This window comes from Aphelocoma coerulescens, chromosome 3, assembly GCF_041296385.1.
Source record: "Aphelocoma coerulescens isolate FSJ_1873_10779 chromosome 3, UR_Acoe_1.0, whole genome shotgun sequence".
NCBI classification, from domain to species: domain Eukaryota; kingdom Metazoa; phylum Chordata; class Aves; order Passeriformes; family Corvidae; genus Aphelocoma; species Aphelocoma coerulescens.
The window spans coordinates 104,662,758-104,684,732 of record NC_091016.1 but is presented as its reverse complement, the minus strand read 5'-3'; the positions used below and the strand labels follow the sequence as shown (position 1 = coordinate 104,684,732).

At 38.3% G+C, this 21,975-nt stretch overlaps 1 protein-coding gene and 1 long non-coding RNA gene across 2 annotated transcripts in view; one reads left to right on the top strand and one right to left on the bottom strand.

The window, feature by feature from the left end:
- DLGAP2 (DLG associated protein 2) overlaps positions 1-21,975 on the top strand; it is a 304,303-nt gene that overhangs the window by 46,826 nt on the left and 235,502 nt on the right. Inside the window, exon 2 of the mRNA XM_069011493.1 lies at positions 20,059-20,091. Within this exon, the coding sequence (XP_068867594.1) occupies positions 20,059-20,091 (33 nt within the window). The remainder of the gene's footprint in view (positions 1-20,058; positions 20,092-21,975) is intronic.
- LOC138107385 (uncharacterized) lies at positions 5,417-13,508 on the bottom strand. Its single transcript, XR_011149470.1, has 3 exons — positions 13,341-13,508; positions 11,258-11,453; positions 5,417-5,829 (listed from the first exon to the last, which is right to left on the bottom strand). It is a non-coding gene; the product is annotated as an uncharacterized lncRNA (long non-coding RNA).

The window sequence follows — 21,975 nt, the reverse complement described above, 5'->3', positions numbered from 1 at the left end:
AATTTAAAAGGAGAATCAAATGGCAGCAAGGGAGCAGCTTATGTGTGTGTGTGTCCTGGTCCACAAATGGAGTCCAAATTAGTGGCACCGACAGTGCCTTAAGAGCCTTCCCAGTATTAATTTTCTCTAAGTATCACCATTCCTTCCAGACCATCTGGAGCTACCTACAACACATCCCTTACTGACCGCTCCAGTGTCTTCCCCTACCCATGACCCACAGTCACGTATCTTCTCTCCCACAGGGACCATACTCCCTCCAAGCCTTGGTCCGAGTTTCTACCCCAGAATCCCTCTTCTCAATCCTCTAGTCCCAACCCTTTCCACCTCCGCTTCTTCTGTGGGTCACACCTAAGCTCAGTGCCCCATACACATCCACCTATTTTCTCAGCCAGGTCCAGGTACTTTGATTTACATGGATAGGTCTGAGCTGATGGATTGCCCCTACCTTCTGGATTTGTGCCCAATAGTGACTTGTTGGTTACTCTGACAGCTAAGCACTTCCCTTCACTTGGGCTCATTGCTTGCTAACATAGATATTGATGTTGGAAGTGATTTTTGTGAGCACAGAGACCACTTCACAGAGCAGAAATTTGGGCTGGAATAGAAGTGAGCAATTGAGCTGATAGGGCTTCTGTGGTGATCAAGAAAGAGGAGTGCTTACATTACAAGAGAAAATATTATGGGTTGACAAGTTTTACACACCAAGGGGAAGGCCAAGAAAGGGTATGATTGTTCTCTATAAATATTTCAAGAAGGTAGACAGTAGGAATAAAGATAAGTGTTATAGCCTAAATTATATTGCCAGCAGAAGGATAAACTGGCCACGAATTAATGTCAGTTCCAATTTAGTAGGATGGTTTTAATCCTCCAAGATTGAGGCTCCTGAAACAGTGTTACAAGAGCAACAAAAATATCCTACCTAGGTCTGGGTGAAATTTGTCACATCATGAATGAGACTGGGAGAGGCTCAGTCTCAACAGCAGTGGGAGTCTGGTGCTTGGGGAGTACCACTAGCACACCAAATTTTTGTCAGTAACGCAGTGTCTTGCTGCATGCTCCCATGCCTGCCAGAGCTGGATGGAATATTCTAGATGGTATTTTATAAATGCCTGGAACACTAATAATGCCACTTTACTTTGTGGTACATCTATTTATTAATGTAACCTGCTATCATCTTTGCCTTCTTTTCCAGCAGCTGTGAAATGATTTGATGGTCTTAATTATTTTTCATAATAACCCCCAAATTCCTCTCTTGATTAGCTTCCTAGATGAGATTTCCATTTAGTATATACTCTCTAACTTGGTGTTTGGTTTCCCTGCTAATTATCTCACTTTTTTTTTCTGTGTTAAGCTGCATTTGCCATCTGCTCATCCAGTCAAAAAATAATGTAAAACCTTTTGAATCCGATTGCATTCTCCTAATTACTGGTTCTGTCTCCAGTTGTGTTATTACCCACAGATTGAAAGATCTTGGGCCAAATAATTAATAAAAAACCCTGTGATTCCTTTGATTTTGGGTGAGCCATGCTGATACATACCAAGATCCTGATCTTTTACTTCATAGTGTTCTGTATTTCAAGTTCCCCATGTTTCAAAATATAAACATCTGAGTCCCACTTCTCTCAGTTTTCATATACAGTATTGATGCTGCATATTCCACACTTAGACCAAGCTCCCACTGTGAATGAGTATTTCATTTAGCCATACACAGCAAGTACTCTCGCCAGAGAATTCACATGAAGTTAGTAGCACTTCCAATGAGCTTCAGCGTTTCAATAAACATGAACTGAACACTCATTTGTGGGTACACATATGTGAAGATTGGCAGATGTGTCACAATATCAATGCTTACAGCATTAAAAAACCCCAAACCAATAATGTTTTAAGTTTTCATATGTATCTTTTCTTCTTTCTCTGTGTTTATTGATTTTTTTTCAGCTTCTCAGTGTTTCTGTATGCCATTTTGGTGTAGGTACTTTTTAAGCCTTGCACTTGGATTCTGTAATGCTGTTACCTCCTGATACTTGTTACCTTACTGAGTTGACCCTGGCTGGATTCCAGGCAGCCACCAAAGCCTGTCTGTCACTTCCCTCCACTACTGGACAGGGAGAGAAAATATAATGAAGGGTTTGTGAGTTGAGATAAGGACACAAAGAGATCACTCACCAAATACTGTCATGGGCAAAACAGGCTAGAATTAAGGAAGTTTATTAAATTTATAACCAACAAAAACAGAGCAGGATAATGAGAAGTAAAATAAAACCTTAAAAACACCTTCCTCCCCGCCTCCCTCCTTCCCAGCTCTACCTTATCCCCCAACAGTGCAGGGGGATGGGAATGAGGTTTATGGTCAGTTCATCACAGGTTGTTTCTGCTACTGCTCATGGAGAGGAGTCCTTCCCCTGCTCCAGCCTGGGGTCCCTCCCACAGTAGATAGTTTTCTGTGAACTTCTCCAACTTGACTCCATCCCACAGACAACAATCCTCCCCAAAATGCTGCAGTGTGGGTCACTCTGCCACAGATTGCAGTCCCTCAGGAACAGGCTGCTCCAGTGTGGACTACTCTCTCCACAGGCCTCCCATGGGGCCACAGCCTCCTCTCAGGCACGCATCTGCTCCTGTGTGGGTCTCCTCCATGGGCTGCAGGTGGATCTTGCATCCCCATGGATCTCCATGGGCTGCAGGGGCACAGCTACCTCACCATGGTCTTCACCATGGGCTGAAGAGGGATCTCAGCTCTGGTGTCTGGAGCACCTCCTCCCTCCCTCTCTTTCTGCACTGACCTTGGTGTCTGCAGAGCTGCAGAGTTCCTCTGACCTGTTCTCACCCAGCTCTTGTCTGGCCACAATTACATCTGCACAATCACTTTTTTTTTCTTCTTCTTCTTAACTATGTTATCCCGTAGGTGTTGCTGCCTTGGCCAGCGGCATGTCCATCCTGGAGCTGTCTGGCATGGGCTCTGCTGCACGTTGGGGAAGGTTCTGGCAGCTGCTCACAGAATCCACACCTGTAGCCCCTCCCACTACCAAAACCTGGCCATGCAAACCCAATACACTTACTTGGTGAAAACTGTGTTATTTTGTGAGTTGATCTCTTCAGTTCTAGATTCTTGTTACCAAGTTCTTTCTCATGAAGACCATTCCTGTCCTTTTTTCCTGTCTGTGTATCTTTTCCTAGAGTTTATATAGGAAAATATATATATATATATATATATATTTTTTTTTTTTAATGATAGAACTTTATTTCCAAATCAGCCAAATAGAATTTTGGTGCTATTAAACTATTACAGTAAGGAGATCTACCATACCAGCTATACAGAACTGTTTGTTTCTGCTGTGGAAAAAATGTTTCATATAAGCAGAACCCTTGTACGTTGTTAGTTTGAGCAGTGTGACTAAAATATTGTGACAAGGACATGAAGCCATACAACAGGTTTAATGCAACATTTGATCTTGTGCATTAGTAATACTAGTATTATTTTCAAATGCCTTTTTAAAAGCAGAGTTTGGGCTTCTAGTTAGCTGGACAAACAAGCTGAAGAATGAAAGTTTCAAAATCATCTGAATTTCCTCAGGGCTACCAGTTATTTTATATTCCTAATTATTTTTTCAATGGTAAGGTGCTATTGATCTCCATTTTTCTGTGTAACTAAAAGAAATATCAGTTGAATGGGAATTGTAAGCATTGCATTCAGTGCCTGCAACTTGAGGCAATGTTAGCTTGGGCATTTACCTGAGGCTTTGTTTGAGAGATTTTTTTCTCCTCTCTCAAATATAATTTAACTTTTTCCCATAAATACTAGTCTTTTACAATTTTATTAATTTTTTCATGCTGCAACTTATTATTCCATTGCTGTAATCAAAAAATCATAAGAGAGAGAGAGGAATTCCTCATAATTGACAGAAAATTGGGTAAAGAGGAGGACAGAATAGATATTGTTACATTTTCTTTCCTTTACCTAAGAGTATCTAAGGACCTCCTAATCTGGGCCAATTTCAAAGTCGGCACATTTTAGTAAAATGTATAAAAGATTACTTTTTCCTGTTGAAATCAGTGTAAATATTTAGATGTGTGCTTTTGTAGGTTTTGCATCACATGTAATTATGTGAAAGCATATAACTTCCCAACCAGAATTTTATTTTATTTATTAAAATCATTTGATTAATTATTTTAATCCTATGGAATGAGATGGAACTAAAATTACAACCCTAGAGAAAATCATGTATGCTTTCAGAACATGAAAAAATAAAAAATGTGTATAGAAAAGTTTTATGAATATTCTCAAAGCATTTCAATTCCTTTGGGTAGTTTAGATATTAGATGAAATTTTACTGGATTATTACGGAACTAATAAAGCTATGCTAGACAATTTCTACTGTAAAACCTCATGTAAGACAAAGCATTTGTAGGTCTAATAGATAGAATTATGTCATTACTAGTACATCATACAATTAGTTCATGAAGTCTGTACAGTTGTTCAAAGGGCCTGAAATATTAATGGAAAATTATATATATTGGGAAACTTGTTTATGTTTAAACTCCATCTTAGCCAATGTTTACTGCTATTCAACCACACCCAAGGTACAATAGTTTTTGAAGTCAAACAGCAATTGTCTAATTATATCACCCAATAACTAAAATGTTTTAAATAAGAAAACTTAGATAAATAGTCCTGAAAAATTGCTATGATAAATCATGGGGTTTTTGATTTTTTTTTTTTAAGGATGAACTATTACATCTGAATGACAACTAATTTCACACGTGTGTATATCTGTTTTCTGTTGATTAGTAATTCAGGGGTGTTTCTGTGATTAAGAGAATTTATAATACTAAATTTGTTAGCATTATAAACTAGTCATTTGTGATATCTGTTTATGAGTAACTTGTGTATTATTTATACACAATATTTATACACCATATATAAAGATGGATCATAATTTTCATTACTTGTCTCCTGCCAGGAATTCAATATTATCTTCTTGTTAAAAATAATCTCCTTAGTTTTAAATTTTCAGGAATTTTCCCCCTAGTTACATCTTGCAAATAGTTTGATGGAGGCCAGTAAAATTGTGGTAATCCCGTGTGTGTTTATAATTTATAAACTCATGGTAGTTCTGCAGATAACCTCACTTATGTGACTGTTTGGGGGTCAGTCAACAGTGTTTAGTATGCTTATCTAAAAGAAATGGCTGCATTAACAACAAATTTCTCAGGATTGAAAAAATTTTTTCCCTTTAAATATTCTGTCAGAAAAACACCGAGGGTGGCAGTTTCTTGGCATGACTTTGAACACTGGATCATAAGGAGAAACTATTTTATCAATCTGATTTTTCATTTTTGTATGTAAACTTATTTCCAGTGTCTTGTAAGAAAGTAGAGAACAGTTATTACTGTCTCTGTCCGGCTCTGTGGGCTCACCAAGCAGGCATGCACAAGCGCACGGCTAGCTTCAGTATAAAGCTGGTGACAGAAGAGATGGGATGGGTCTTTGTGTGGCATTCCACAGGAGCAGTTTATTGCTTCCACATTGTGAAAGGTTCCAGAGGCAAAAGACAGAGCAATGCCGAACTCAGGGGTTTTATCCAGGGGCAGGGAAAAGGCGGGACTAGGGAAGGGGTCCAATGGGGAAGCTCTGGGGGGGGGAGGGGGTGACAAGGGACAGAGGCCAACAGCCAACCGGAGAAGCCAAACTAGGGTAGCATCCTGGGAGAAGCCTCTTTCTCTCGCCATGACTGAAGTCTCTGGCACCAGAGACTGTCTTACCAAGAGCTCTCTCTGTCTCTTGTGCCACAGGCCGATCGGCCACCGCAAACAGTGACTATGATTATCCTAAAATTGAAAGAGGCAGTTTCAGTAGATATTTTATTTAATGCATTTGGAAAGAAAAAAAGGTAGTTCTAAAGAATAGGGAGAAACTGGTATGGCTTTTTAACGCAGTTGACTAATCTGAGAAGTTATGAGCATTTAATATGGACTAGTGTATTTTCTGAACTTCTTTTTTCTCTCTATCAAAAGTGAAGTGTAATTATACAACTCCATTTTATCTTTGACACAACAAAATGTTTATTTTACAAAAGACAGTAACATTCAGATGGGACTATTAGTAGTCTCCTGTCCTTAGGCTTGATTGGTCAGTGGAAGTTTGCTCCAATGATGATAATGCCGGTGATTTGTACTTAAGTAGCTGAGTATATTATACATTAATTTAATCTTGAGAGTTTCAATATATCAATAACAATGTCTAAAATACTTGCAAGGCTTGTGCTGGGATTCTAATTTTGGTGCTGTTTTAAAATCAGACAAAAGCATCCCATGTGAGTTTTGTGTGTTTACATTTCAAGTTCCCTGAAGTTTCTAAATGACATATAGCGATCTGTGATCCTCAGCAGTTACAACTATGGCACAGTACTTGTTAACAATCTGTATTTAGACCTTTCAGTGATTGTGCTCTGTACATAGACTCCTAATACTGAAGATTTGGACTTCCTTGTAGCTAGCTATTAAAGCAATCACCAGACCATTGCAAAAGCATAAAGGAAGTGAAGGTCAAACCACTGGCAGTGAATTCTAGCTTGCTGCAGTAATCTAAAAGGTAATGCTAGCTGGAAGAGGTACCACTTGCTGTGCACATGATGCACTGAAGAAAGCAAGGGACTCATACAGTTGGAAAAATATAGTGATTTTTAAATCTGCTGTTATAACTGTTGCCCATTTAAAGTTGAATTAATTAGTGTTTCTGCAAAAAGATTAGACTATTTTTCAGTCATTGAATTCCATATCTCAATTTAGCTTAAAATATATTTTGCACTCTCAACTCCTATTTCTTTATTGCAATTCTACATCTTTTTGTCAAAGGATTTATCTATTATGATTAATGCTACTTTAGTTGTAACTGGAATTTTGGGTAGGTTTTGTTTATGAATGTTTGTAAGGAATGTTCACTATACAAAACCATGCATAAAAAGTTTCCAGATGTGTTCAGTTTTACACTTTGTTCCAGCATAGGGGCTTTGTACAAGTATGGGTAAATACTTCACCAGAAAAAAGTTGGGAGCTTGAAGTTGATGCTTTTTACAGAAAACAGCAAACATTTTGTTCCTGTTTAGCTCACTGGAAAGTTTCTATAACCCCAAATAAATCTTGAATTTCTATTGTCAAAGCTAAAATTAAGCACTCTCTTTTTTTGAGCTTAGGTCTGAGTCCTGTAATGAGCTCTTTGTGCCTTTGTAATGGTTAAGATAAAGGTCACATTTATGTACCCAGTGAGATGATTTTAAATCATCTTCACAATAGACTTTTTTTTCCTGAGAAAGTTGAAGATGGAAAAGTAAGGATATTTTCTGTAAGTCCACTTTCAAAATTTTCCAGATTAGCATTATTAACGCTTATTTCTTTGGCAGCAAATACTATATAGCATAAACAGATTTTGGTTTAGTTTTTTTAAATCAGTTTTAGTGCTTCACACTTCATTTGTGCTTCTTCTGTATTTGCTCTCTAGAAGACAATGTTTCTGATGGAGAGTAGAGACTATATGGAAGCTCTCCTCCTGAGATATGGAGATATTTAGAAATATCAGATCTCAAAGATTGGTCAATGCAGACATTCTCACAGTTTCAGCTCACTGCTCTTGTAAACTTTGTTCTCCTCAGCCTGTATTTAAGAAGGAACCCATAGTGGATCCCTTCTCAGGACAGTGGAAAAGTCTTACACAAGCAATCAGACCTTGAGCTATGGTCTCTAGCTGTTGGTAGACACTGCCTGGCCTGTCAGAATTTGCTGCTGCAAATGTCCTCAAGTAGTAATTTAGCATATGAGGTCACTGCATATTTGGGACTGGATCAGGTCAAAGCTTTAAAGTTGGATATCACAGTCCTTTTGTGTTTGAATTTGGACCTAGAATTAGCACTTTTATAAAGACTTCAGAAGTGTTTCTGTAGCAATGAAGGCTGACTGCACAGTGGACAGCATCAGTACAGCTAGCAGGTTAAACTGAGTGATTGTTCCCCTCTTTTTGGCACTTCAGATACTGCAGTTGGAGAAGGGCCCAGTTCTAGCCCTTGCCCCACCCCCACCCCAGTATAAGAAACACAGACAATTTGGACTATGTCCAGAAGATGGCCACTAAGATGGGCAGCAAGCCCAGATGAAGTATATGATGCACAAGGAGACACTGAAGAGACCTGAATTTGTTCATCCTGAGGCTTAGGAAGCTAAGAGGAGAACAGAGCTAATTGCTGTCCTCAGCTGCTTAATGGGTCATTACAGCCAGATGGAGCCAGACTGTTAATGGACATGCACAGTGTAAGGACAGGAGGGAACAGATAGATGTTGCAGCAAGGGAAATTTCAATTAGATGTGAGGTATAAACTCTTCATTGAGGGTAGTCAAACACTGGAACAGTTGCCCACAGCGACTGTTAATTCTCCTTCCTGGTGGATTTTCAAAACTTGAGCAGGCAATGCCTTGAGAAACAGAATTTTTTACATTTAAGTTGACAGCGCTCTGCTTTGAGGGATAAAGTCTGACCTCAGAATGTCTCTTCCAATCCATACTGTCCTGAGTTAATATACATTACTGACTTTATATGAAGGACATCATTCAAGTCTTGCCCAGATATGGACACATTCCCTTCAAATGCTTACATATTTTTGTAGACTCTTTGTATTTCAAATTACCTCCTTAAATTTGTTTTTAAAGTCAAATCCCCACTCCACTTAGATGCTTTCTAAATCTGATTCCTATATGAAAGCAAAAGAGAAAGGAGTGAAAAAAATCAATTTAACCATCAGTATACCAGAGTATCAGAGTACATGATCTACTCTATATCTGTGCCATCCTATCCTATATTTTTTGCCATCTATCCATTTGGTTCTTTGTTATGCCATTCTCAGCTTCAATTTGTATCCTTTTCATTTGTTCTTATGAGGCTCTGAGATTATTGGTGAAATCTCTTAAAATGAGCAAAGTGAAAAAAAGAGAAAAAAAAAAAGACAGAAAATAGAGGAATGATGATATATAGCCTGGGTAGTTTTGGATTAGTATACTATTGACCCTGAGTTGAACTCCAATGACACTTGCATTGACTCCAGAAGGCTTTTGGAGCAAGCAAGGTGCAGACTGTCTTCAGTTTTGTATTTCACAGCATTCTCATGGGGCATCGCTCCTACAATTCTTGATCATCACCCTTACCCTCCTCGGTATTTTTCAAAAACATGCTACAATGTAATAAGGGGTGGCGAGGGTCCTCATTGTCTGTGAGGAATATGACTCACTTTAACCTTCACCACAAACATCACTAAAAAAATGAGGAAAAATGAGAAGAAATACATATGGATTTGCTGTTTATGAACCTGTCACCTGGTCTTTTTTGGACACATTTGGGATATTTAGACCTTCCACTTGGATACTGTGCATTTGAAATGTATATCAGAAGTGTGCTAAAGCAGATCCTTTTTATTACTATGTTTATGGCTGCTCCTCTGAAAAGAAAGCATTTGTGTCCAGATCACCAAAAGAAACATTACCTCCCTTTTTATTTCTTGCGTGGCTAATACTTTGTTTTTTTATTGCTTTGGTTATTTTTGTTTTTCTATGAAAATATTTGATTGTCTGATCCCCTTTTTTTTTTTTTCTGAAATCTCTTTTGGCTTGGTTAATGCACGTGTAATGTGTAAACTCCATATGGAGAAGGATCTGATGTGCAACTACTGTGAATAGGTTCTGGCATTGCTTTGAGCATGAACCTTATATTTTTATCTGGGGAAAATAATGTTCTCTGAGTTGTTGCTTTTTGCATTTTGTTGGATGTCAGTTCATTTGCTCAAAAATATAACAGGTTTGCTGCTAGGTTGGTTGATTTTCTTCAGGTTTAGGCTCACTCTATTTTAATAATGGCTATTCTGTATTCTATTTTTTTTTTTAAAGTTCTTTCAGTATCTTCACTTCTCAGGACTACTCATTTCATTTGCTCTCTCTCTCCCAGTATAGCCCAGCTGCTAGTCTCTCACAGGCAGCTAGGTTTTTCCCTATTGTATTTTTCCTATTCTTCAAAACTTTAGTAGCTATTTGATTTTCCTGACCTCAAGGCCCAGTCCGAGGCAGTAAAAGGGCTTTAGCTATAAATACCACAGTTGAAAGGAAGTATTCAAGAAAGCTGAAATTGCAAGTGCAAGGGAATCTCATCTTTAGAATGGTCATACAATGATCAGCAGTGAGAGGCAGGCAGGAAAGTAGGCTCTTACACTCAAGTGATTGTAGAAATAGTTTCAAAGGAATTAAATACATTTATTTGCTATATCCTCAACAACTCTAAACAATTGTTGTGATTATATTTTTCAGCATGTTCTGCATGATGAAGTGACTTGTTTTTCTGAGTTAGAAAAGAACCACAGAAAAACAAAACAAGTTTCAAGATAGACAGATATGTTTCCATGTAGATACCCAGATGTAAATGTGTGGTTTTCTTTTGCTTGAAGTTATTTTTATTTCCTCTATGACTATTCATGGAAATGGGCCCAAACAATATCTGAGTGCAAAAATACTTGCTTTCTCTTCTATTGTGCTATTTATCAGCACTCAAAATACTATAAGAAATACAGTGGGTCTGTGTAGCATAATTTTGATTATTTTTACCACTTCATGGTTTCAAACAAGAAGTTGTAAAAAGCACCTCAAATACTTTGTGGATTTGGATTACATGAATAGGGCTCATACTGCAAAAGTGCATCAACAAAGTATCCTTGACTGAATTTCATTCTTAAGATGGCAACTGATCCAGGTACCTCTATTAAAATTTCTGTCCAAAAGGATGGGCAACGTATCATTTGAGTAAAGAAAATAGTGCTGTCTTAAACTAGGCCAATAGCATTCTTAGAAATATAAGAGATTGTCAGAGGGTAAATATTTTGCTGTGCCAGGAAGTCAAAGGGTTTTGGTCATGTGGGGCACTTATACCTTCAGGATATGGCTAAGTTGGAGAACAGCAAAGATGAGTATTACACACCATGACTAAGAGAAAAACTGAGGAGTTAGAACAGACAAAAAAAGAACCTTAAGGAAATGCATATCAATTAGATATTATTATTTTTTCCCTGAGTGCATTGAACATTTTATTCTCCATCTGAATATGGAGGGATTTTATTCCCTGTCATTGGAGTCTTTAAAGCACATTTTAGAAAAAAAATCTGTAGGTGAAATTTGTAGGGCTTTGTAGAAGAAAAGGCTAGTTGGTTTTTGTAGATGTTTCTCAATACCTTACCTAAATGGGTGGCTGAACACGGAGCAGGAGACCTCCAAAGGATTTGCTCTAGCATCAGTGTGGAACAAAGAGGGTACTGTGAATGGATAATCTTGGTGGACATGATAAAATCTTGCAGTTTATCCTACAGGTCTGTCACATTGATATTTCAGCAGGTGATACTGTGCAATGGTGAGATATCAACGGGAGGAAAAAACTACAGATAAAGCAAAAGGTGTAGGAGAAAAAATACACATGAGGAGAGAGAATGGAAAACATAGTTCATAATACTGTCAGTTTTTGTTGGTGCTGTTATAGGCATGTTTGGATACAAATATTAGATTAAACTTTTTAAAATTATTAGTTTCACAGTTGAGCCTTAAATTATGCTTTGCTTTTCAGCTGCACTAAATCTCAATATAATGCATCGCTATTCTATGTCTCTTTGAGTGTCACAGAGTTCTGTTTCATTAACATCAGTAAAACGATGTAGAGACTGATGACATAGCGTACTGATGGAAATGAAACAGTTGTGTTTCTTGCCATTAGAACCAAAATCTAAAGAACTATCTGCTAAGTTTCCTCTTGAAAATTGGTCTATCTTTTCTTTGTTATTATTATTATTTTGAAAAATGAAGGGGGGGAAGGGAAACTGAGTATTGTTTTCTATGGGGCAAACCATATTTCCTTATTTCTATGTGAAACAAAAATATTTTCCAGTTTTCATCTGATGCATTGAACTCTGGATTCAAATAGGAAGTGATATTCAGTAATAGTATGGTGCTGTCTGCTTTTTTTGGCCAATCAGTAAATAGATTTAGTGGGTGGAAAAAAGGAAAAGCAATAGAGAGATATAAGCAATAGAGAACATACATGTTTCTAATTGAAATTTAAAATAATATAGGCAGCACAGAAGAGCTTTGAAGGGTATCTGGAAGTATCAGATGAAAAGAGAGACAAAAAGGCATGCTACACAAATGAAGGGTAAATACAAAACTGGATACGTGTTTTATTTTTCAAAGGCTAGTCAGAAGTGCTGACCTCATGCATTTTCTGAATGCAGTGCTGAGGTGACAAGTTATCCCCAGCACTGCTTCTCACCTTTGCATATTATTTCTCACCATATTGTCACTTCCATAAAACCTGATCAAAACTCATCCAGATTGGACACCATAGTCTGGATAAACCCCTGTTGAGTGCATATTGTACAGTAAAGTGTAGTGTTAAGTACCTTCAAGTATTTTCTTTAACTAAAAATATTACTGATAGGTGGTGTCTTAATCCTATTACATTATATAGCTTGCATGGATATTTTGATTTGTCATTTTTTTTACCAGCAATTTTGTGTATTTCACCTGGCCCTTATATTGCTTTCCTTACCATACCTCTTTATCATAGATTTGATTGTACTTGCACAAGCCATACAAGAAAAGTATATACAAAGAACAAAAGGTTAACACGTTCAGCAGAATAATTTATTTTCTCTCTGATTTAAAATTGAATGTTTAACTCAGCTTTTTTTTGAGAAATAATGTTGGCATTTATATGTCTGTGTGGGAACTCATGCCCTTCTGAGCAACGAATCAATATGATTATGCAGAAGCATCTTATTGTTTAAAATACACTCCACTCACATATCTCACAACTTTGGCATAATACCCTACTTATACACTTTGCTTACTTATACATTCTACCTATGTATACATACTTACACATAACCTATACAGTTCACTTACTTATACATTCTACCACTTATAACTTCCACATATCACACTACTTACCTTTTACAACTTCTACATAACACAGTACTTATGCATTTTACTTGCTTATCTTATACTACTTATACATATACATATTACTCTACCTATACATTCTAGAACTTTTACACAATGTTGTACATATACATTTTGCAACTGCTGTGCATGAGATCTCACATTGCTTGATTGGTTTCTCTATTTTGTCCATGAGCTCCACATGCACTTTTCTGATAATGTGATTGGTTTTACCCTAGTGCAGCACAGTCCTTTTTTATCTATTCCTTGCTGTCTTGGTATTTAGTTTTTCAGCTTCTTTCTCAATTCTTTTCCAATTTAGTACAGTTTACCTTTCAGTCCTTGATGAATTCCTGAGGGCTCTAACAGGTGGGGCTCCTGATCCAGGCAAGCAGCATTGAGATGATGACAGCAACAAAACTCATCCAGTGATCAGCAGCCGAATTAGTCCAGGAAATCCAAACAAAACAGCAAAGAACAGGGAGCAGATATAAGCCTACCCCACCTCTCCCCTCAAACCTTCAGACTGGAGCTGAAACCCCTCTTGGGGCTGATGTGCTGCAGCTGAAGGTGGAAAGGCCAGCTGAAACCAGTGAGGGTAATTTCAGCCTGGTCCCCCTCTGAGGGCTCTGGAAAAAATGACTAAAAATGGTTTGGCTGGGGTACACTATCAAGGATCAAATACTCTACAACATGTCTGGGTTTATTATTTTTAGTTGTTCTTATCTTTTAGGTTAGACAAGAAAAACTATAAAAATGAAATACATTTCATAATATTTAGAGGGAAAAAAGATATTGTGTCTTCATGATAAATTTGTTTCTTCAAAAGATCTTTCTTATGACCTATTTTGTCAGCAAGTTCTTGTATCTAGGAAGATTATTTCTGTTGGCTAGACAGTTTCAAAATGACAGAGTGAGATTAATAACATAAATACAAGTTTTCCTTGTTCTATTGATTTATTGGGTCCTAAATCTCTGAACACTCACCTATATTAGTCATTTTACTATTGAGAACTATGAAAAAAAGCTACTCAGATGTATGAGTGTTTGTAAGGAGCACCTTTGTTAAGTGCAATTGATTAGCAACATACTACAAAGAAAGAATACCTCCTGTGAAAGTATCACTGTAATACTTTGGAGGGATCAGATACATACAGCATAATCCATTCCTAGTAACTGTGAAAGGGAGAAGCTTAAGAAATATCTTTGTCTGAAATGTGGTCATGTCCCTGCTTCTATTCCATCCACTTCCACATTTTATCCATCATGGGTGTAGGAAAGTTACTTGTCTGAGGCCATAATTTCATGTACATTAGCACTGCTATAATAGGTGGAAGACTTGCATCAGGGGACTCATCTTATTAAGACTTGATATAATAGTTTATTTTTTTCTGAATGAACATGAATACCAAGCTACATATGAGTGAATAGACAGTATTCTCATTGCAAACAGGTAAAGTGTGTGCTGGGCTGTGTCAGGATGAGTATGATTAGCAAGCTGAGGAGATTATTACTTTCCTCTGGTTCTGGATGGAGCAAAAGTCACTTTAGCAATACTGAGTAAAATAACAAGGAAAAATGGCCCCAAACTGCAGACCAAGAGATTCAAAGACAGCTTAATGAGGCTGATGCAGCACTGGAGCAGGCTGCTCATTGAGGTTGTGGAATCTCCATCCTTGGTGACTTTCAGGAATTGACTACTAAGCCCCAGCAGAGTTGAACTTGTGCTGGCAAAAGCCCTTCTCTGCTCTCAGTGGGAGGCTGAACTAGTTCCCTATAATAATATTTCTCTTTTGCAGTGAATGTTATTATGAAGTCTAAGACCTTTTACAATATAAAAAAGTAAAGTAATGGGTAATTAAAAAAAAGGTGACTTCTTGAATTTGATTTCATGCTACATAAGTTTCTAAGGTGGATTAGGTGGCTGTTTCTTTCTGCTCATCTGTAATTTTTGAACACTAATGCTGATACACCAATTTTGGGTGAGATGGATCTAAGCCTAAGCAATGTAATTTCACCTGATGGAGTGGTAGCTTTTTACACTGTTGTCATGTCCATTATTGTCATCTGCCCCCAGAACTGAAATTAAAATTAGAAAAAAATTAGTACAGGTGTTTAATATTGAGCCATCTTCCAGAAAGATCTTTTCTACTAAGATACAGCAACTTCATTACAGAGAAAAGAAGTTAAAGTAAGTGTCAAGTCATAGCTTCTTAACAGCATTTTAACATTTCTGTATTTCCATATAATGTAAATCTACCAATAATTGATTGCCTTGTTTATGTTTTATGTGTTGTGATTTTGGAAAATGAGGGGATGCAGTCTCTCAACAATAGTCATAGAATGTACAGATCTATACAGACTGTATAGAGAAATAATTATTTCTGTCTCTCTCACACAAACAGTCTCTGTGGAAAACAGGGCTCTGTACAACCTCCTTGTCATGTTGTTTACATGCCTACTAGAAGTGGTTGTGTTTTTCTTTGTCACTCAATATTTATGTGTCAAGCACAACGACAAGGGTATGTAGTTTGCCACCTCAGTGGCAAACTACAGCAGAGAAATTCATAAACAGAAGCTTGTTGGGGTCTCCTCCCCCCGCCCCGGGAGCCCTGAGGGAGGCACGGGGTTTCCCTGCCCCTGCTCAGCCTCATTCCCCATGGGTTGGTTTGTGTTCCCCTGCGCGGGCAAAGCAGCTCGGGTCCTGTGACTGTGGCAGAGTCCCTCAGCAGAGCCCGGCCATGCGGCTGGGGAAATAAACATCTCTGAAACATCTAGCAAGAATCCATCCGTATATATTTGTTTCTTTTCCACGGGACTCCTGGTTTGATAAAGGTGTTGCAGTATCCCCACTGCAACATAATGGTGGAGATTTGAGGGCAGAACGATCCCCGATCCCTAAGCGACTTTGTGTGAGTAAACCCTGGAAACTTTGGATTCCTCTTCTTGGTTTTGTTTTGCTATTCCATATCTAAACTATGGAGGAACCGTGGGAAGACTCTTGGCTTTCAGAGCCGCATATGGACATTTATCTTAAACTTAAAATGATTCTTGAACAACGGTTTGTAAATTTTAGCTTGATTCAAGCTCAGAAAGAACTGAAACACTTCCTGGCATGGTTGTTTAAGGACTTTTTCTATGTTTCTTGGGATTTAATTCTTACCAAGAGCTTTTGGAAGACCGTTTGGACCCAGTTAATATTTGAGTCAAAATATATGCCGATGGAAGAATATTTTCGTGAATATTATTTAATAACCGAGACTGTTGAGCAATGTCAGCTGTGTCCTGGAGAAGGGAAGCCTGGCTCAGGGACCGTGCGACCCAGGCCACGTGCACCGAGCGCTCTGCGAGCAGCAGCGAGACGGTTCCCGTGCGCGGGCGGAGCCACGCGAGCCGCAGTGTCGGTGGCGGAGCGAGGCGCGGCAGGAGCGGCGCGGCCCGGCAGTGCCCGCCCGGCCCCGCGCAGCGCGTGGTGGAGCGAGCCCCGTGAGCGCCCGAACGAGAGGGGCGGCGCGCGGGCGGCGGCTGGCGGCGGCGGAGCAGAGCCGTGCCCAGCCGGAACGCGTGCTGGAGCGGGGCACGGGGGGGTCATCGCTTGGGGGCCTGGCCGAGATGCAGCGCCTGGCAGTGGCAGCGAAGCTGCAACCAGAGGAGGCGACGCACGGAGAACGGAGCGGCCCGGCCCGGCCCGCGCGGCCCCAAACGCGACCCCGGGAAAAGCGCGCCGAAACCAGCAGCGCCGACAACCCCAACATGGGAGCGACCGAAAGAGAGAGCAAAGACACAGCGAGACAGAAAACAGCAGCCACTCGGAAAAAGGAAAAGACCATAGTAGCTAAGATCTTAGGGACAGTGAAATGGTATAATGTTAAACAAAACTATGGTTTTATAACAAGATGTGATAACCAGCAAGACATATTCGTGCATAGAACTGCTATTAAAAAGAATAACCCTGAAAAATGCATCCCAAGCTTGGGAGATGGAGAGGTGGTGGAATTCAAAATCATACAAGGTAGAAAAGGGTTACAAGCATCGCAGGTCACTGGGCCTGATGGTGTTCCTGTAAAAGGCAGTATATATGCAAAAAATCGTAGTCATGTTAGACAATATCTCCATTGTAAACCCCCCCTACAGTCTCCCTTTCCTAATCCCACCTTTCCCTTTTACCCTATGTCCTATTACCCCCAGTGTATTCCCAATCCGTTTTTTCATCCATGGTTCCCCTCACAAAACCCTGCCTTTGCCAATTGTTTCCCCTACAATTCCTCTCCGATGCCGATGGGGGGATGAAAAGGGGGAGGGAAGAGATTGAACCCTCTCCTGCCTCAGTTTCCCCACAGGCATGTCCAGAGAGTTCTGTCTCCCTTCTGTCAGCCCTAAGATGTTCCACAGAATCTGTTTGGACATTTAAAGACTCAGGAGGGTGGCTTGTTTTGTTTTGAAACTGTTCTTGTTATGTTTATCCAATTGTCTTCATTCTCCTTTTATTAAAATAAAACGGGTGAGATGTTGGGGTCTCCTCCCCCCGCCCCGGTAGCCCTGAGGGAGGCACGGGGTTTCCCTGCCCCTGCTCAGCCTCGTTCCCCATGGGTTGGTTTGTGTTCCCCTGCGCGGGCAAAGCAGCTCGGGTCCTGTGACTGGGGCAGAGTCTCTCGGCAGAGCCCGGCCATGCGGCTGGGGAAATAAACATCTCTGAAACATCTAGCAAGAATCCATCCGTATATATTTGTTTCTTTTCCACGGGACTCCTGGTTTGATAAAGGTGTTGCAGTATCCCCACTGCAACAGAAGCTTACTGGTGAATTATCCACATCTTCTTACTAGTGTAGAGAGAGACGTGCTGCTGTCAGTTTGAAATGATTCCCAGCCTCTGGAAGGCATAAAAACAAAATTCCCCCATGGAGTCTCCCCAGTGCATGCTGAGATAGGAGGACACCTGGGTTGCCCAAAGATATGAGACCTTAAAGAAATATCTGAAAAAAGTCAAAAAAACCAGTAGTCTGGCAGGATAGTGCTGACACCTCTCTAGCTTTTGACAACTTTCTGGCACTAAGCGTAGCTGCAAGCCTTATTTTGCAGATAGACTATCTAGCCTGCTGCAGACTTGTAATATTGGCACTAATTTATGTTTATGAGGAAAAAAGAGGGAAGCTAGTAATTTGTGCTGTTGAGTGGGGACCTTTGGAAGATGGTGTTTGGAGGTACAAAATATGTCAGGCAGACTCCTTGGATTGTAAAAAAACTGGTGAAGCAGCAGTTAGCAGAACATAGAGGATCAAAAAAAAAAGAAGTTCAGAAACAAAGTCTCGGCTTGTTCTTCCTTATCAATCAGTATAACAAACTGCACACAGGCAGACAGCCCATCTCAGTAAAACCTCAGAAAGCCTTTGAATTAAACATGAAAAAAAAAAATCTTCTGAGATGCTTCCTTTGCATCACTTTGTCTTGTGGCAAGTGCATTTTTCATCCAGAATTTAAAGAAATTGGCTTGACTTACCTGTGACCAGGCTTTCTGTGCTCTTCACTGGAGGTTTTCTCAAGCCTACTGTTGGGATTTTGTTTCTAGTTTGTCAGCTCTGCTGGGGACACTAATAAATCTGTCGATACAAGCTTTGACTACATGTTTCATGGTGCTGAACTGCATCAAATTTCTTTCCTCTTATCATGCAACTTTATGGCTTTCTAAAAGTTGTGATCCACCTGTCAGCAGCAGAGCTGCCTGGTAAAACTTATTTTTTCTCATTCCTTTCCCACATGCATGCCACAGCCTCTAGCAGTAGAAAAATCCCAATGATTAAAGTGTTTAAAATATATGAAAGATGTAGGGTGAAGTGCCATTGCAACACTGGGTTACTGTGAGACAGCTTCTTATGTGTATGGAGAAAGTACTACTAAATAACTGGCAGTGTCACAGCAGTGCTATAGAGGTCAATCTGCTCAGTGCACATTTGTGTTTCATGTTGTATTTTTCTGTCATTTTTTGCCTTTGAGTGAAGATCACAGCTAAAGTCCAATCTTCTATTTGCTGTTCAAGGTGAACATAATTTCAGCAAGCTTTTGTAGTGGACTTCGATTGCCAGGCATGTTAAACTGCTTTTTGTACTGATTTTATATTAAAAGGTATACACACACGTGTGTGTGTGTGTGTGCCTGCATATATATTTGCTTCAGCATATTTGTTGCTGTTGGAGATGTCATTTTTTACCTGAGGGTTAAAATGAAGATTTCAGAGATTTGTGATATAAAAGACACTGTACTTTCTTGTTCTAGTAGGACTTTTAACAGTATATCAGAATTATCTGCCAACATGATTACATTCCCTGGAATTTCAATTGATTTTGGTATTTGGATTCTAAACAGTACCCTTGTTTTACTGACTCCTGAAGCAGCTCGGTCTCAAGAGATACTTCAAAATATTTCCTCCATGTTTCCATATATTTGTACATTGTGCAGAAAAGATTTTAAGACAACCAACTTCCAAATACTGGTGTGTAGATAAAATAGTAACTGCACATTTAGAGATTGTTTGTTTGTTATGATGGAGTTTTGTTGCCTTCATTTCTATACTTGAATATTTTGCAGAGTATAACTGTATATTTGAATGACTCTTTGACTTCTCTTACCTGGGAGGACTTGGGAGTATTTTATGAGAAAGGAATATAACTCTATTACTGTTTGCTACCTCCAAAAGTAAAATATTAGCAGGCTTAAACTTTTTATTTGAGTGACTGTTATCGCTGCAGTATTGTACATATAAAAATACAAAAAAGTCATGTGGAAACAAAAAGTCCTGCTACATGAATGCAATCAGCTGGTCCCTGAAGGTGATAGTTATATAAATGTAACTAAACATTTATATAGTTCTATTTTAAAATTCTTCCTGCAAAAATCCTTTTTTTTAAAAATTATTTTCCAGCTGTTAAGAAATGTGTGCTGAAAATAGAATTGCATTTTTTGTGCTAACTTCGAGTTCTCCAAGTTTTGTTATATTTGGATATAATTATGACATCTTAAAATAAAGAAATTATAATTTTCTCTTTTTCTTTGCAGAGTCACAGTGTACACTCTGTGGGGAGCCTGAAGGTGAGTGTGTTTTCCTACTAATATTTTTTAAAGCAGCTAGAGGTGAACACTTGAATCTAATGATACTTGTGCACAATAGATTGGAAATAGTACATGAATGACGGAAACCAATGAAAGACATTCTACCCTATGTTAGATACAAGAAAACATTTGAATTAAGCTGAGTAAAGCACAGCACATGCTCCAGGTAGAAAATATCTTAAGGGAAAAACATTCCATTAGAACAAATTGAAATATTTACTTCTTATTCTTTTGTGTGTTTGTCAAACTAATTTGGCAGTAAGCAAGAGTGTAAAGAGACATTTAAGGACATCAATCTGAGCATGGAAAACAAAAAGATTGGACATAAAAAGAAATGAAAAATGTTTTTAGATTTGATACTACATTTACAGAGAGGTTAACACATTTTAGCAGGTGAAGTGAATAAATACTCCTTCTGAAATAAAGATAATTAAGCAGTAACTTACGCAGCTCAAATACGTATCCACATGACAGTGTTTGTTGGTTTGTTTTGTTAGGGTTTTTTCCAAGTGACTAATTAAATGCCAAGATGAAACCCACATTTTACTTAAATGAATGCTGAAGCAATGAAATTATGATTTTTAAAGTAGGCTATTATTGAGGAAAAAATCTCTAATTTATTTATTTATTAACATTGGTACTGTTTTAAAAAAAATGTTAAAAGGTTGGCCTTAGTTTGAAATCAACCACCTGGAGTCTTTCTAAGAAACAGAGTTCAAAATAGTCAATGTAAATCCTGGAGTGAAATATATGAACTAAAAAATAGGATGTTTCCAAAGACATTCAGCTTTATATCTTGAATAGTTGCTGAAAAAGAAGTTTCAGCTTCTAATGTTTTATAAATTTAGGAGGGAGAAGTTATTAAGATACGAAGCCAGGAAGTGGAAGGCTTGGAGACCTTGCATCTAGGGAAATAACTCAGTAAATTAAATAATAATTATCTCCTTCTCCTTTGTTATCTACTGACAAATAATTATTTTAGAAATTTGTTTTGACTGTATTCCTTTAATAAACAGTCAATTGTAGATTTTTTTTCTTTGTCCTTTATTTGATAAATTTGTAATAGTACAGATACATGTTTGAAAAGAAAAAATGAGATTGGTGTTTGTTTGCCTTTCCTCAGATATTTCTCTCCTGATAAGTTTGGCCAGCTGTAAAGTTATGCATTGGATTAGTTCTATTATATGCTGTGCCTGCTTTGTAACAATAGTTCTCCTTTCTTTACATTACTGCTCTTTCATACCTCTTCAGTTTTGCAAATATTAATAAATATATATGGACTTTGTAAAAAGAGAATTAAAAAAAGAAGGGTAATATTTTTTTTAACATTTATATGACTAAAAACCCACAATCAAAAGATAACTAGAAGTGAACTTTCCCAGGAGTGAATGTGTTCTGGATCACCTGTCTCTCCTCTAAAACACAGTCTTAGTGGAATGCTAATTATTAATTATCTTCCTCAGTTTTAAAAATATTGACATAAGTGTCAGATTAGTGACAAGACTTAGAATCTGAACTTTTTTACATGCCAGATTAGCACAGATTCTTATCTAGCACTGAACATTCACAGAAGTTTGATATGTGATTTTGTGATGAAGAAGCAGTTGCTCTGTAGATACGACTTTAGTTTTTAGAAGGCCATTCTAAGAGAAACTTCATATCTCTGTTGTATAAACCAAAACAAAACAAAAAAAACCCTCAAAAAATATCCTTTTCCTATGCAATGTTCTATAAATTGTATTATGGTTTCAATATAGATTAAGAGAAGGCAAAAACTGAAAAATCAAGTTTTTGCAGTGTTCTAAGTATAATTTATGACTTTTCTCTGTAGCCTTCTCCAGAAATTTGAGATACTTTGTGGCT